Genomic DNA, 14,582 nt, shown 5'->3' with positions numbered 1-14,582 from the left:
CCACTTTGGTTTTGTTGATAACCCCAGTATTTACCCCGCTAGCCCCCTAAAATGGGTATTTTTCCCCCGAAGTTTGTCCGACTCGTTTTTCCATCAAATGTTTGATGGATTTGGCTGAAATTTACACAGATGGTAGATGTGCATCCCACTTTGTTTTTGCTGATAACCCCAGTATTTACCCCGCTAGCCCCATAAAATGGGTGAGTTTTTAAACAGTGTCAGAATTGGCTGAAATTTGGATTTCTTGTATAGTATGCCATTTATAGGTGTCGATTGTTGTGTTCAACCCTGTAGTCCTAACATTTACCCCATAAGCCCCTAAAGTGTAAAACGTATTTGTATGTTACTGGGCACCACAAACGAAAGATTTCTTTGGCGCAATAGTGTTACAAGGGCAACCAGTTGTATGCTGCTCGTTGGAGGGTTGCTTGGTGGTCGTTTTTGTGCCATGGCAGCTAGGGGCTTGTTACCAGCCCTATGACGTCAGAAATATTACCGGTTGTTGCTCAAAACACCTCTAGTGGTCGAAATTTTAAACATTGGCGGATTGGGCTGAAATTTTGCAGTACTATTGATTGAGTCATTGTGGTTTTTATATATTTTTTAGTTTGTGTGTCGAACCCAATTAGTTACCCTAATAGCCCCCTAAAGTGGGTCAGTTTTTTAAAACGTTAAATAGGACATACTTCGAACAATATCTGGGGTGAATCTAATTTTATAGTTTATATTCTACATAGCATTATCATTTAAGCCCAGTGCCGATCACTGTGTTTTACCTTACAACACCCGACTTTCTTATGGTTATCTCTTGAATTGCATTATTTTCAACTTTGCATGTGTGGGGACCCATGCGTTTTTGCCTGCAGAAACAACTAAGGTTATAAAAGACCGTGACTAATATGGGACCCAATACAAAATAAAAATAGGAAATATATTTATGTTTTAAAATAGGTCATAGTGTATATGCAAGGGCAATATGTACTAAGCCACCCTTCTAGTTTCTGGTTTTGATTTCATCTAGTCACATTTTTCTGGGTTAGACAATGCCACCAACGTTTCTAGCAAGGCAAGATTGGAAGCAACAACTTTGTTAGTTACCAGCAGGTAGCACTAACCATTCCGCCATGTTGGCAGTATTGACATGACAATCAACACCTTCCCTAACCATCTTCCCATTGTATTCCTGGAATATTTTTTATTTTATTTTTTAACTTCGCGACTTTAACTATGTAAACCCATTAATTTTCTTGGGATCAGCCTTTGCTGCTTAAGTTTCTCAAACAGTACAGAAGCAGCCAAGACAGGATTAGAAACAACAACATAGTGAGCACAAGGTGATTTCACTAACCACTCTGCCATTGCAGTGTTGAAATGACATTCTAAGTCTTACATAACTTTTATCCCAAACATGAATCGTTTATTATTTTCCTTTGCACCACATGTTGTTTTATAGTTGTTTTCCAACTTTCCATGTTATTCCTCTTGAAAGCAGCCAAGACAGGATTAAAACCAACAATGTTGTGAGCACAAGCCGGCAGCACTAACCATTCTACGAACTTGGCAGTGTTGAAATGGCACTCAAAGCCTTACCTGAAAATTTTCACACAAATTCTAATTTTATTCAACTTTTTTCTTTTTTAAAGGTGGTGAGTTTTGATTATTGTCAAATAGCTTTTTCATATTGTTTTCTTTCCCTTTAACAATTTCACGATCCTCTGTTACAATGTCCTTCTTTTGAACATAGATTGCACACTTGGCTGTTTTCCTTGAAAATCCATGCACCACAGCAGCTCGACAGTTTTTTGACACAGTATGGGTGACAATATTTTTGGCAACACAGAACAATGTGTTGATATTGGCCACATCGTACCTGCAATAACCAGGAAATGTTATTATTTCAGGGATATACTATTACCTGCAGATTAAAAGGAAAGGTCAAAATACTTTTTTTTACTTCAGATTGTTGTGATGATGTACATGAGAAAAGTTTGTTAAGTGAGATGATTTGTGAAAAAAAATAACTTGACATTTAAAAAAAAATCACAAAGCCAAGTTTAAACTTTGTTTTATTGGTTAGATTGTCAACAATTCCGTACCATGACTTTTCCAGCAAGATAGTCTAATTCTGTCTCTTTGGATGTGTTTTTTATCGAATATATACTTGGAACTGTTGATCAAATTAAAGTCATGCACTACCTGATAACGTATACACTGCATACAAAATATAATTTTATAACCTAGTGCTGTAGTTTCCCCTTTCATACAGATATATTTGACAAATATTTTTGATGTCCCTTTAATGTTAACATGAAGCTTTCATGTAGGTGAATACCATGTACATTCAATGTCCAACCCAGACATTGTTTACATTAATGTTTTAGTATGAAGTCCCAAGTGCTGAATCACGTAGACATAACCTTGAAGTGTGTTATACTATGTATGTTGGGCATATAAAATTGTATACGCTTCTAACACAAAGTACTTACGGTCCTCGAACTTCCATTGGTATCTGTGCTGCACCTGACATTATATGATTTTTGCCTTTGGAAAACTCAGCAAATTTTTGAACATTACTAATAGTGTGGCGTCGGACAGTATTGTTGCGTATCATTGGAGCATAACAAACCTAAACAAAAAGAAATATGTTTATGGAAAATTTTGGTAATAAGTAACATACCAAAGGAATTGATACTGTCTATTTACCAGTGTGATATTGTAAAATTCGACTTACAAATAAAACTCTTTGAAGCATTTAGAGCAGGGGTGGGCAACCTGCGGCCCGCGGGCCACATGTGGCCCTTGATTCAAGGTTGTGCGGCCAGCGGAGACGCTTGAATTTGAAATGTACTGACAAACGAGTCCAACTATTTTTGAGCAGATTAATGTGCTGATACTATTTTTTGCGACCTGGCAATATGTGGCTAGAATCAAATGCGAATTTTACTTGTAGTTAAGCATATTTGGTAAGCAACGAAGTAAATCACCTTGTGGTGTACACAGGTCCGGCCCGCGAGCTAACTTTGACTTTTGTTTTTGGCCCCACAGTAACAAAGGTTGCCAACCCCTGATTTAGGGTTTTGACACAAGCTACCTAAACATTATTGAAGGCAAAATGGTTTTTAAATTTTTGGTAATCTTCAACTTGTATAACATGTACCCAAGTCTTATATCTAAAATGGGATATCCTGACATCTTTATGGCAGAAAGTTAATAACAAATAATTCTGGTCAATCTCATTCTGTGTATTATTACACACTAAAAGTGTTGGCAGAACTCCCATGTTGCAGTTTTTGCAATAAAAAACATTAGTACTCGGAACTTAGCATTGTAATTTTAACAATTTGTACTCCGCCAAGCAATAAAAATGCCACATAATACCTCAAGTAAAAGATTAAACAAGTCAACAATTTCTGCCTATGACAAGCACATTATGCATCATATTAAAGGATTAAAATCCGGAACAGTTGTATATATGTATTATTCACCTTATGTTCAACTAAGCTAAATAATGTACTTCAATTTCTTTCTTTCATGAACGAAATTTGGTATTGAAAGTAGCAGTAGTTTAGATTACAGGCTAAAAATTAATATTTTCAACAGGATATATATAACTTACTTCAAAAAACAATCCACGAGTTATTGCAGATTTAATAGCATTGTGTCGTGGAATATACGGCAGTGGTTCACTTCCGTCAATGCAAATTATGTCAATGTTATACTCAGTGCAACATGAATGAAATAACTTTTCTGTTCTTGGTAGAACTGCTACCAAATCATAAACACCTGCATTTAGAACCTCTCTAACCTGGAAAAAATGTATGTTTAGTCTATGCATTTCCTCAAAATTTATCTCACAAAGTATTCTAGCAACACAAATGCATTTGAACAACCAAGGAACTGAAATTAGTAAAACAAAACATTATATTTGAAAAGTTGAAACAAAAACAAGCATATTCTGTAATGTGATAATCATCTTCAAAATGATATGTAAAAATAAATAAAAAATTGGAGTTGGACATGTTGGTATAATTTATTCCATATGCATGATAAATTTTACCGCACAATGCTAAATCATACAACAAAGACAGGAAACAGCAGGTACAAAACTGTTGTAAAAAAGTTTTGAACCATATGTTTTTCCAACATGAACATACAGCAGACATCAGTTCTTATTGTTATAAACTTAGGGTGATAGGCAGTTTACTGATCAAACTATACTTGTGGGTAAAAAGCTTCTTATTCAAATCCTCTACAGGTGTGAGAGATACAAAAAAGATCAAAAGTTCTGCTCTGACAAGTGACATAAAAAGTTTGAAATAAAAAGATATTAAATATATACCTTACGGACATCATCTAACTCTGCAAGTTCAATAGTAATTCGAGTGTACTGTAGAAGTTCAGCACCTTTGTCTTTTAATATTTTTTCTGCTGTTTCTTCAAGCTGAACCTTTGATGGAGGGTCGGGGATAATTAACTTTTTCTTGCCTAAAAAGGTTATCACAATACCAATGTAAAAAAGGCAACTATTGTTATCAAAGTCATTTTGTACTGTATGAATTTCAGTAATGCACATATAAAATGGTACATAAAAGCACAAAAACACTAAACTAGTGACATAGGATCAAGATTTTAATTGTACAAATAATCACCTCTTACCTTAGTGTAAAATGCTATATTTTGACCAAAGGTTACACAACTTACCCTTTGAGGATGTTGTAGTGGGAAGAAACTTAGTCAGAGCTACAATCTCATACCCAAGATACACAAGCATTGTGAGTCTTTTTGAAACTGTTGAAACAGCTTCATCAGAGGGAACATTCAAATCAAAGTATTTTCCATGTTTAGGCAGTGGTAAGTTTGCCATTATTATTGTCTAATTTAAAAAACAAGTATTTCTGAAATTGACAGTAAGAGCAAAAAACATTCATTAAACTTGTTCATGTAAAGAAGCTCATTACCATGTATAGATATCATGTACATATTCAATTAAATACAAAGCACAATTTGTAAAGAAAAAAGAAAACTTTTGATAAAAATCACTCAAGTTCTGTTTTACAGAAAGTGGAAAAAACATGCAACGTTAATAAACATATCTAGGAACATGTATAACCTTGCTTATATTTCTGCATGTATTTTAACAGGCAGAGAAATAAAGCAGTATTACAGAAAAACATACTTTATTACAACATAATAATAAATACTTGTTTTACAATGTCACATTACTAATGCAGTAATACTGTTACTAATGCAGTACAACAAATAAATATTTAGAAGGCATTTGTTTGTTATATATAAGTTAACTACATTTTGTTTTCACATACTAATAGTATTTGGCAATAGTTTTAAAAACTTTTGTATAGATATATACTTTGCAAGTGACAATATTGCAAAATATAGGAGACACTGCAGCTGCAGGTAATACTATAGTACAATTAGTTTTTTGACAGCAGACGCAGACACAAATTAAACAACTAAAGAATCAGTCACATGTTCAAATCTTGCAATTAAACATGTGTTTAAAACACACATATATATGCAACATTAGGCTAGTGGATTAGCCTCAAAATAATCTTTCAGAGGAACTACATGGCCAGGTCCAAAGAAATCAAGCATCCAAACCATCTCAATGTTCATACGAGCAGGAAAAAATGCATGAGCTTCACTCCAATCAACCATTTCAGGGTGACGAGTAAACAATGCATTAAGAGCGAACTTTTTTTCAACAGGGTCTTTGACTGCCACGACTTTGCCCATCAATGTAATACGAGCACATCTTGGGTCTTCTGCATCAAACTGATTGCTTTTGCAATAGTCCAACCCTATCTCAGAGACAGTAAATGATGCTTCATTGTTACTGTTCATGTCCTCAACACTAACTTCATTGGGCACGACATAAAAGTATGGAATCCCAGTACTGTTGTCCACTGGCCCATCAGCCATTGACCAGATGTTTGTAAAAGGTAGGCCATTTCGACCAAAATGAATGGAGGTGGTACCAATAATTCCCCAGTCAGATTTGTGAATTACGTATCTTGCAGTAAGGGCAAGTTTTTTGTGGGGTGGAGGGTCGTCATTTTTGGCGAAAAATTGAACTTTTGCATCTTCGCTTGCATGAGCTAATGAAAAGGTTATGGCCAAAAGCAAAAATCCACAGAAAAATAATGATTGCAAAGCTGACATTTCGAGTTTTAGTTTACTACTTTGAACACAAATTTTTATTATGAAATCTTTAACTTAAGAAAGGTTAGTTAATTTACATAAAATATTATGTATTCAATTTTAACAAAAACGATATGTTATACTGTGTCTTTATAACTTTTATAGTTTCCTTTATGGTAAAATCATGCAAAAGGTGAACATTAACATCTGCGCTGTTTACAAAGAACGATACCGCCTGGCGTCTGTAATCTGTTCCTGTCGAAATACACAATGATTTATCACACACAGCACTACCGCCTACCGGTATGTGATTAGCTGTTGCAAAGATCATAACACTGCACAAAATTATAGGTTTGAAAAATTTGTGTTCTAAAAAAGCAATGATATTATCCGATCTGCAACACACTGAATTATTTTCCATATTGCCCAACCACGTGACATGAAATTTTGTTGAGTCATTAGGGGAAATTCCCTGTTATTTACAAACATCAATTTTTTGACGAGATTGTTTTGTTGTTTTTGCATTTATTTTTGTTGGAAAAATTTGACAAACATTTTAACATGTATAGCACAGCGGCAGTACGTTTATCGTAACAATGTGCAAGTTGCCTGCTGCATAATGTGTATTGTTTGTTTGCATGTTTCCAGTTGTCAATAGACTTTGACGATGAACTACTTGGTCAGATACAATATTCTAACTATGCTTAAACCAGGTTTTGAACATTAAACATGTACATATAGGATTGTTTGTTGTCGGTTGATGGGTACAGTTTTACTTGATGTTGCTTTTACTTACAACAATTAACCTTTGGACTTTTTTGTAAACATTTGTTTTGTGCAAATATTTGCCTTAAATGTTTCTGGCATATTAGATATGCAGTCATTTGGTAATACTCATGTTGCAAATGCTGGTAAAGTGTGCTTCATATTTCCACTAGGCTCTTAAAAACCTTGTTTATTTTCACAGCAACTATTGCTTGTACATTAGTCATGAATATTACCAGTGTGTTTAAACCTGATCTTTTTACTGGGAAAGTAGCTATTGTTACAGGGGGAGGAACTGGAATTGGTGCAGCAATCACTCAAGAATTAGCTCATTTGGGTTGTGATGTTGTTATTGCATCAAGAAAAGAACAAAGGCTAAAAGAGGCAGCAGACCAAATGAATGCAAACCCAAATATCAAGGGAAGGATCACAGCAATTGCCTGCAATATAAGACAGGAAGAGCAAGTTAAAAACCTTATGCAATCAGTTGTAAAGGAATTTGGCAAGATTGACTTTTTGGTTAACAATGGTGGAGGGCAGTTTCAATGCCCAGCAGAGAATATTTCTATGAAAGGCTGGAGCGCTGTGATTGACACCAACCTTACAGGCACATTTCTTTGCTGCCAGCATGCTTTCAGAGAATGGATGGGTGCAAATGGTGGAGTCATCATCAATATTGTCGTGGACATGTGGCGAGGCTTTGTGTTCATGTCCCATAGTGGAGCAGCACGTTCGGCTGTCGATAATTTGACCAAAACTTTGGCTCTTGAATGGGCTGACAAAGGGATTCGAATTAACTCAGTAGCACCAGGGACTATTTACTCAGAAACAGCAGCAGCTAATTATCCAACAGATGTTTTTAGTGCATCCAGGGAAGTCCAGCCAACGGGGAGATTAGGAACTCCTGAAGAGGTAGCAGCACTTGTCTGTTTCATTCTTTCCCCTGCTGCTGCTTTTATGACAGGTATTTTTGCAAGCACTTGTTCCCACCCCTAAAGTTTCATCCCCAAATTTCAAATAAGCAGTGCTTATGCAGATATTTTAATAAATCTTATCATTAAATCTGAAATAAAAAGTTATTTGATGTTGCTTAGAAGGTATGACAAAATATTCAAACTACATCTTTGCCAACCTTGCCCCTTCAAAGCATCCCCATTAAAGATCTAACACATTTTAAGTTCCATATGCTTATACATTTAATATACAAAATTAATCTTTGCAGGCGAAACTGTAAAGGTTGATGGGGCACAAAGTCTATACAACAGTCTTCTTTCTATTCCAAAACACAACAAACTACCAGCTTGGAAATGGAGCAAATTATAAAAATTGTGATTGGCAATTAAAATCTGTTGTTCTATGCAAAGATGTAATTTTTGAGGCAATTTTATTTTGGCTATTGTTTGCTGATACAGTAGTTAACTTTTCTTTTTAGTGTTTTAATGAGTAATTGTGGTGACGTGGTACAAATAATTTGTTATGTTCAGATAAATACTATATGATAACAGAAAAGGCTTCTTTGGTATGTTTCATTCTAACTGCCTAAGTACCTTTAACCATCCCATAAAGTGGGCACTGGTGCCCATTTAGAGAATTATTATGCTAATACAAGTTGTTTTATAATACTAAATGCAATTAGCCCAATATACATGTAACGAAAGTCAGTTTGTATAATTGTTTCATATTTTTATGCACTAAATTATTTAATTTATCTCAAAGCTTTGTAGTGTCCAGCTATGAATGTTTGCAGTGTTTTTAAACTCAATCTCTTTGCTGGCAAGGTTGCTATAGTAACAGGTGGTGGAACTGGCATTGGTGCTACTATTACTCAAGAACTGGCTCATTTGGGCTGTGATGTAGTAATTGCATCAAGAAGTGAGGAAAAACTAAGACATGCTGCAGAAAAATTCAATTCAAATCCTAAACTTACAGGAAAGGTATCCTATATTCCATGCAACGTAAGGAAAGAAGACCAAGTCAAAAATCTTATGCATACAGTGGTTAAACAGTTTGGAAAAATTGATTTTCTTGTTAACAATAGCGGTGGACAGTTTTTCTGTCCAGCTGAAGAAATTTCCAAAAAGGGATGGAATGCAGTTATAGACACTAACCTGACAGGAACATTTCTTTGCTGTCAGCATGCTTTCCAGTCCTGGATGGGTGAGAATGGTGGTACCATAGTGAACATCATTGCTAATATGTGGAGAGGTTTTCCTGTGTTTTGTCACACTGGTGCTGCAAGGTCTGCGGTTGACAATCTGACCAAAACTCTAGCTCTTGAATGGGCTGATAAAGGGATTAGAATCAATTCTGTTGCCCCAGGAACTATTTATTCTGAAACTGCTGCCGCCAATTATCCAAGAGATATCTTTAGTGAAGCAATAAAATTGCAACCAACAGGAAGATTGGGAGGTCCTGAAGAAATCTCAGGAATTGTTTGTTTTTTGCTTTCACCAGCTGCAGCCTTTTTGACAGGTAAAACAGATTTTACCATTTCGGACTAAAACATAAAGAAGCATGCCATACTTAATCAAAATACGCATGCGGATAATGTGATTTTAATTTCGGGTTTACCAGCAAATGATAATTGTTTAGTGTTTTAAGCCATTTACCACATAAACTATACAGAGCAATCACTTTAGCACAAACATAGTGCAATGTTTCTGATTATTATATTCCTTTGTTTAATGTCCCGGATCAGAGGACTGTAGTTTTTAATGTTCAATAATTCATTTTCAGGGGAGACAGTTAAAGTTGATGGAGCAGAAAGTTTGTACAAATGCTTGTTACAAATACCAATGCACAACCAGCTGCCAGCATGGAAATGGGACAAATCCAAACTTTAAAGCTATTTTTTTATGTACAATGCAATAGGTTACGCATTTTTTTTCAATACACATCAGCAACCTTTTAATTGTAAGCCTTGTTGGTGTCCATCAATGCAAAACTATTTTTACTGAACTTTCACGAAGTGAAAATGTAAATTACAATTTTTATTGTCTTGTTTTATCAAACAAAGATTATCTGCATGTTTTTTATTATGATAATTTATTGTTATTTGTGGAATGTTCTAGTTTACCACTGTCATATATAGCATTTTTTCCTGCCTAATCATTTAAAGTTATTTTTTATTTCCTCATAGATCTGAGATACAACCGGGGATGAATATTAACAGTATTTTTAAGCCAAACTTGTTTGCTGGAAAGGTTGCTATAGTAACTGGTGGTGCAACAGGAATTGGTGCAGCTATAACCCAAGAGCTTGGATATTTGGGGTGTGATGTAGTCATTGCATCAAGAAATGAAGAAAAGTTAAACACAGCCACTGAAAAAATGAACAAAAATCCAAAAGTCGTGGGAAATATATCTAGCATCCCCTGCAATATTCGCAAGGAGGAACAAGTCCAGAACTTAATGCACTCAGTGGTGAAAAAACATGGGAAAGTTGATTTTTTGGTGAACAATGGTGGAGGGCAATTTATGAGCCCCGCTGAGAATATATCTGCCAAAGGCTGGAATGCTGTAATAGAAACAAACTTAACTGGTACATTTTTATGCTGTCAGCATGCATACCATGAATGGATGGGTAATAATGGCGGGACCATTGTTAATATCATTGCCAACATATTTCGTGGGTTTCCTTTTATGTGTCACACTGCCGCTGCAAGGTCTGGAGTCGACAATTTGACCAGGACTTTGGCAATTGAATGGGCAGAAAAAGGAATACAGATTAATGCTGTTGCCCCAGGAACAATTTATTCAGAAACTGCAGCTGCAAATTACACACAAGACGTTTTTAAGGAAGCACGAAAAATGCAGCCAACCTGGAGATTGGGAACTCCAGAGGAAATATCAGCCATTGTCTGTTTTATGCTATCTCCTGCTGCTGCATTTATGACAGGTACGCTACTTTTACTTGCTGCTTGTTTTTTACATTCATTTCATTCGAGAATGACACAAGTTGCTGTTGAAACATCATATTCAGAAATTTAAAAAAGTGGGTCCAAGAGTTTAAAGGAATTTCCCTAATGACATCATTAGTTCTGGTTTGGAAAGTTTTGTCACTGGTTCTATACAAATATATTGGCTTGTTTCTTTTTCTCGTTTAAACCTTGAATTGTGCAACTATGTTGTATATCAGTTGCTTAAGGGCAAGTAATTGGCCTGACCAAATACAAAATTTGGACAAAGCTTATCTTATCTACAAAGGTATAAATACAATAGAAAGCAACGACATCGCATTTCTAAATACAGTTGTAGTTAATTACCAATCTAGTTTGCTAAGCTGCCTCTCGCAATTACTTGACCCATTTTCTTCACTAAAATTCACATAGGCTACTGTTAGAAGTGCAGCATGCTATAAAACCCAAGTTGGTGATTAGCTGAATCCTGTGTATTGTGTCTGTCATGTATCAGATCAACTTTGTTACTTGGCTGAGCCCTTTTGTCCAGTGGTTCTCAAACTTTTTTATTGTCGGGGCCAAATGGTATTTTTTTAAGTGTGTAGAGAGCCGCAAAAAAACGAAACCTTGAGAAAATCACTTAAGATTATTACCTTGAAAGCTAAAATAGCAATGTTTGGTGGTTTTCTGAGGTCTGGTGCGAGCCGCAAAATAAGTAGTTGGGAGCCGCATGCGGCCCAGAAAGCCGAGTTTGAGAACCACTGCTCTTGACTTACTTGATTTGTATCTTTCACTACTTACACATTCTATACTTATAGGTGAAACTGTACGAATGGATGGAGCTGAAGGTTTATATAACTGCTTTAAAAAGATTCCTCAACACAACAAACTACCTGCATGGAAATGGAATTGATAGAATAATGTATTATGTATTTGTGTCAAATGTATGAGTTTGGTCTCATGATAACCAATAAAATATTGCAATCAGATTCAGGCTCTTGATGGTTTAGCCAAGTTAATATCAATGCAAAAGCATTTAATTTCAGCTGGCTCTAAAATATGTTTAGCTTAGCAATATGTAGTTGTCCAAAAAAGTTTTATCTTGAGGTCTTCAAAATCCCATATTAGGTCAGTAGTTCTAAAACTGTGCGCCATGACGCCCTGGTTTGTCGTTTCAATTTTCCAAGGGCGTCCCAGAATAGTTCTGTTTTGTGGTTGAACTCAGTTTATCTTATAAAAATGAAACACTTTCAGTGCGGTTGTCAAAAAATACGACTGCCCGATAATGTATGTCGAGACCAAACAGCCCGTGCAGCAAGAGCGTGATCGGTGCATGTCTGGGGCGACGCTTGGCAGGCAGTAAACTTGGTTTTAAATTTCTCATTAACTTTTATTTGCTGGTGCGTCCAAAGTCCAGAAAACTTTCAGAAAAGGCGTTGCAACAAAAAAAGTTTGAGAACCACTGAAGTAGGTGATGACAGAAAATACAAGTAGTTGCTAAAGTTTGAAGTGAATGCTTTAAGGTTGAAACCAGTGTTTATCCAAGGAAAATGTACTAGTAAAAGTAATGATGCATAAAAATCATGAAATAGTGCCACATCTTTTTAGTAAGACCCCTTGCAGCATTGTAATAAAGGATAAAACAAAGAAACAAGCAACTGAACTGATGTGTAGTATCATCTTGCAACCACAGTTTTTCGAATGTTGTTGAACATTTCTACGTACTGCTGCATTGTCAGTTCCGGTGAAAAGCGTTCTGTGCCTTTAGGTTGCAAATTCGAAGGCAAGCTGGGTGGTGCCTGTTCCCCAATAATTGATTGCAGCATTTCAGACATCATCCCCCAGCAGTCTCGAGCATAAACACATGGGGCGTATTCTAACTAAATTAAAAATAATGGTAGGTGTTCTCATGAATATAAAATTAATTTATTTGTTGCAGTGTAAAAAACAAACGGATAATGACAGGATGCACAAACATATGTACTAAGCATTGAAACAAAAGGTGGGAGTGGTGGCCGCAAGTGACTATTTTTAGCTGCTGACTCTATATATTTGTGTATGGCGAATTTTTGCATATATGTTTCAAAGTAGAAGAAAAAAGTGAGGGAGTAATTTACTTTTGTTTTAAATGCAGATTAGCAAAAGTTGTCAAATAAATAATAAATCTACATGAAGCATTGTGATTGAAAATACAGCAATGACCAAAAAGAAATTAAAACAAGATTGCTAAATTTTCTGATAAAAAATATTATGAAAAAATCACATAAACTTATCTATGGTAGTATGGTTTTACACATATAAACAAACATATTTTTTATGTTTTGTTGAAGTATACAAGTGACTAATTGTGAGGATCAAGTGTTCAATGATTCTTACATCAAAGATCAAAACTATATGTTAAGGTTAAACTTTTCATTTTTTTATCTCTACATGATATTTTGGTAAATATCAACCTAATCCAACGCTGCTAAAATATTTTAGAAGCCAAATTTTAAAAGCAACATTTTACAAATAGTATAAATTCTTATTTGTACTTTACCTCCACAGAAATTCCTTTGGCACTTGCTCCCACAGAAACCACTCCGAGTTTAATCAAAAAATCTCCCAGTTCATATCTTTGCCCCTTGCAGTCTATTTTACCCCCTTTCTTTGGCTGCCAGACAGCTCTAAGCTTTGAAAGAAAAGCTGACAGCATAACATCAGTGACCAAAAATGAACTCTCCTCAAATAAAGCAAATCGAGAAGCAGGGAACTCAGAGTCATAGATAAGATGTAGGGTTTTTGCATTGGGAGCTGGGAAATAAAACAGTTTTAGTGTGTATTTAAAGCTTTTGTCTTGTGCTACCACTGATTACAACTATGCCTAACATTATGCCAACAAGGCTCATAACAGCCCCTTTTATCCTGCAACAAGAAAAGGCTGCACCTTGGCTTATAAGAATTCACTTTGTTGGTGCTAATACAGTGTCAGCAAACTATCTAAACCAGCAAGCATACTTTTTGTTTGAAGTTAGGTCAAAACTCGAAAATGATGAAAGCAACTGCAAATGGTTGTGTTAAGCATAGTGTTTAAGTATGGCAAGTGTCCAAATTTTTCACAGTTTAATAATATACCACTCCATAAAGTATTTTATACTTTTTGTAGTATTAACAGTGTATATCCAAAAAACGAACTGCAGAAATTACCATTCGGGGCATTGAACGATTCACATTCCACTTGGAACAAGCCGGCTTTCTTAGCTCCCAGCTTTTCCACACAACTACTTATCTGCTCAATAGACTGTTGGATGTTTTGTCCTTCTGGCTGTTTCCATTGACAAATGCTGTAAACCGAACAAAGTTAACCAACTCATGCATGGGCATGCATGCCGAAAATTAGCAGAAGATATGAATTAAAATACAAAATGGCACTTACTATGTTACGCCCATTCTGTAGCAATGTTCTTTACCTATTACAGTTATTCTTCTATCCGATGTTTTCACATAATCTAGTAAATCTACTATCTTTATCCAATTAAAAAGCCTCCACGATAATTTTAATTTCAGCGATTCACTCAAAATTCAACAAGGTCACGCTTGACTTGATTTATTGCGCGCTATTGGTGGTTTCCCTTAATCACAACATGTCATAGACATCTTAATTTTCGTGCAATATTATTTACGATGCCTGCGCTGTGAGTTAGTTTTAATACCTATTACTCTACCTAAACTCTTGTTTGTGGTTTAAAGCAAGTTTGGTGAGCACTAATTAAATGATTTT

At 35.5% G+C, this 14,582-nt stretch overlaps 6 protein-coding genes across 6 annotated transcripts; 3 read left to right on the top strand and 3 right to left on the bottom strand.

Annotated features, from left to right (window-relative positions):
* Window positions 1-132: 132 nt before the first annotated feature.
* On the bottom strand, window positions 133-4,894 carry LOC145229188 (ribonuclease P protein subunit p30-like). The gene is made up of 5 exons (XM_080094485.1): window positions 4,702-4,894; window positions 4,340-4,485; window positions 3,617-3,805; window positions 2,487-2,626; window positions 133-1,870 (listed from the first exon to the last, which is right to left on the bottom strand). Exons 1-5 carry the CDS (start codon window positions 4,862-4,864, stop codon window positions 1,618-1,620), a joined length of 891 nt encoding a protein of 296 aa, XP_079950611.1. The 5' UTR covers window positions 4,865-4,894; the 3' UTR covers window positions 133-1,617.
* Window positions 4,893-6,569, bottom strand: LOC145229192 (protein CREG1-like). The gene has a single exon (XM_080094490.1). The coding sequence runs from the start codon at window positions 6,178-6,180 to the stop codon at window positions 5,542-5,544; it is 639 nt and encodes a 212-aa protein (XP_079950616.1). The 5' UTR covers window positions 6,181-6,569; the 3' UTR covers window positions 4,893-5,541.
* A 517-nt stretch (window positions 6,570-7,086) lies between these two features.
* Window positions 7,087-8,640, top strand: LOC145229190 (peroxisomal trans-2-enoyl-CoA reductase-like). The gene is made up of 2 exons (XM_080094488.1): window positions 7,087-7,888; window positions 8,147-8,640. Exons 1-2 carry the CDS (start codon window positions 7,150-7,152, stop codon window positions 8,245-8,247), a joined length of 840 nt encoding a protein of 279 aa, XP_079950614.1. The 5' UTR covers window positions 7,087-7,149; the 3' UTR covers window positions 8,248-8,640.
* Window positions 8,641-8,651: 11 nt separating this feature from the next.
* Window positions 8,652-10,064, top strand: LOC145229189 (peroxisomal trans-2-enoyl-CoA reductase-like). The gene is made up of 2 exons (XM_080094487.1): window positions 8,652-9,396; window positions 9,661-10,064. The coding sequence occupies exons 1-2, from the start codon at window positions 8,658-8,660 to the stop codon at window positions 9,765-9,767; spliced, it is 846 nt and encodes a 281-aa protein (XP_079950613.1). The 5' UTR covers window positions 8,652-8,657; the 3' UTR covers window positions 9,768-10,064.
* Window positions 10,065-10,076: 12 nt separating this feature from the next.
* Window positions 10,077-11,811, top strand: LOC145229191 (peroxisomal trans-2-enoyl-CoA reductase-like). Its single transcript, XM_080094489.1, has 2 exons — window positions 10,077-10,821; window positions 11,641-11,811. The coding sequence occupies exons 1-2, from the start codon at window positions 10,083-10,085 to the stop codon at window positions 11,733-11,735; spliced, it is 834 nt and encodes a 277-aa protein (XP_079950615.1). The 5' UTR covers window positions 10,077-10,082; the 3' UTR covers window positions 11,736-11,811.
* Window positions 11,812-12,191: 380 nt separating this feature from the next.
* On the bottom strand, window positions 12,192-14,577 carry LOC145229193 (mediator of RNA polymerase II transcription subunit 20-like). The gene is made up of 4 exons (XM_080094491.1): window positions 14,238-14,577; window positions 14,009-14,145; window positions 13,362-13,615; window positions 12,192-12,702 (listed from the first exon to the last, which is right to left on the bottom strand). Exons 1-4 carry the CDS (start codon window positions 14,249-14,251, stop codon window positions 12,499-12,501), a joined length of 609 nt encoding a protein of 202 aa, XP_079950617.1. The 5' UTR covers window positions 14,252-14,577; the 3' UTR covers window positions 12,192-12,498.
* Window positions 14,578-14,582: the final 5 nt, after the last annotated feature.

The sequence above is a fragment of the Phallusia mammillata genome, chromosome 5 (assembly GCF_965637545.1).
Source record: "Phallusia mammillata chromosome 5, kaPhaMamm4.hap1.1, whole genome shotgun sequence".
NCBI lineage: Eukaryota > Metazoa > Chordata > Ascidiacea > Phlebobranchia > Ascidiidae > Phallusia > Phallusia mammillata.
This window is presented reverse-complemented; position numbering and strand designations above follow the sequence as displayed.

Excerpts from the sequence above, each read along its gene's own strand:
- LOC145229188 (XM_080094485.1), bottom strand. The coding sequence starts at position 4,864 with ATGGCAAACTTACCACTGCCTAAACATGGAAAATACTTTGATTTGAAT. Across the intron at positions 3,806-4,339 it reads AGTTAGATGATGTCCGTAAG|GTTAGAGAGGTTCTAAATGC; the intron begins GTATATATTTAA and ends CATTTTTTCCAG. Across the intron at positions 1,871-2,486 it reads CCAATGGAAGTTCGAGGACC|GTACGATGTGGCCAATATCA; the intron begins GTAAGTACTTTG and ends TGGTTATTGCAG.
- LOC145229192 (XM_080094490.1), bottom strand. The coding sequence starts at position 6,180 with ATGTCAGCTTTGCAATCATTATTTTTCTGTGGATTTTTGCTTTTGGCC.
- LOC145229190 (XM_080094488.1), top strand. The coding sequence starts at position 7,150 with ATGAATATTACCAGTGTGTTTAAACCTGATCTTTTTACTGGGAAAGTA. Across the intron at positions 7,889-8,146 it reads TGCTGCTGCTTTTATGACAG|GCGAAACTGTAAAGGTTGAT; the intron begins GTATTTTTGCAA and ends TAATCTTTGCAG.
- LOC145229189 (XM_080094487.1), top strand. The coding sequence starts at position 8,658 with ATGAATGTTTGCAGTGTTTTTAAACTCAATCTCTTTGCTGGCAAGGTT. Across the intron at positions 9,397-9,660 it reads AGCTGCAGCCTTTTTGACAG|GGGAGACAGTTAAAGTTGAT; the intron begins GTAAAACAGATT and ends ATTCATTTTCAG.
- LOC145229191 (XM_080094489.1), top strand. The coding sequence starts at position 10,083 with ATGAATATTAACAGTATTTTTAAGCCAAACTTGTTTGCTGGAAAGGTT. Across the intron at positions 10,822-11,640 it reads TGCTGCTGCATTTATGACAG|GTGAAACTGTACGAATGGAT; the intron begins GTACGCTACTTT and ends CTATACTTATAG.
- LOC145229193 (XM_080094491.1), bottom strand. Across the intron at positions 13,616-14,008 it reads ATCGTTCAATGCCCCGAATG|CTCCCAATGCAAAAACCCTA; the intron begins GTAATTTCTGCA and ends TTTATTTCCCAG. Across the intron at positions 12,703-13,361 it reads CCAAAGGAATTTCTGTGGAG|TTAGAATACGCCCCATGTGT; the intron begins GTAAAGTACAAA and ends TTTTTAATTTAG.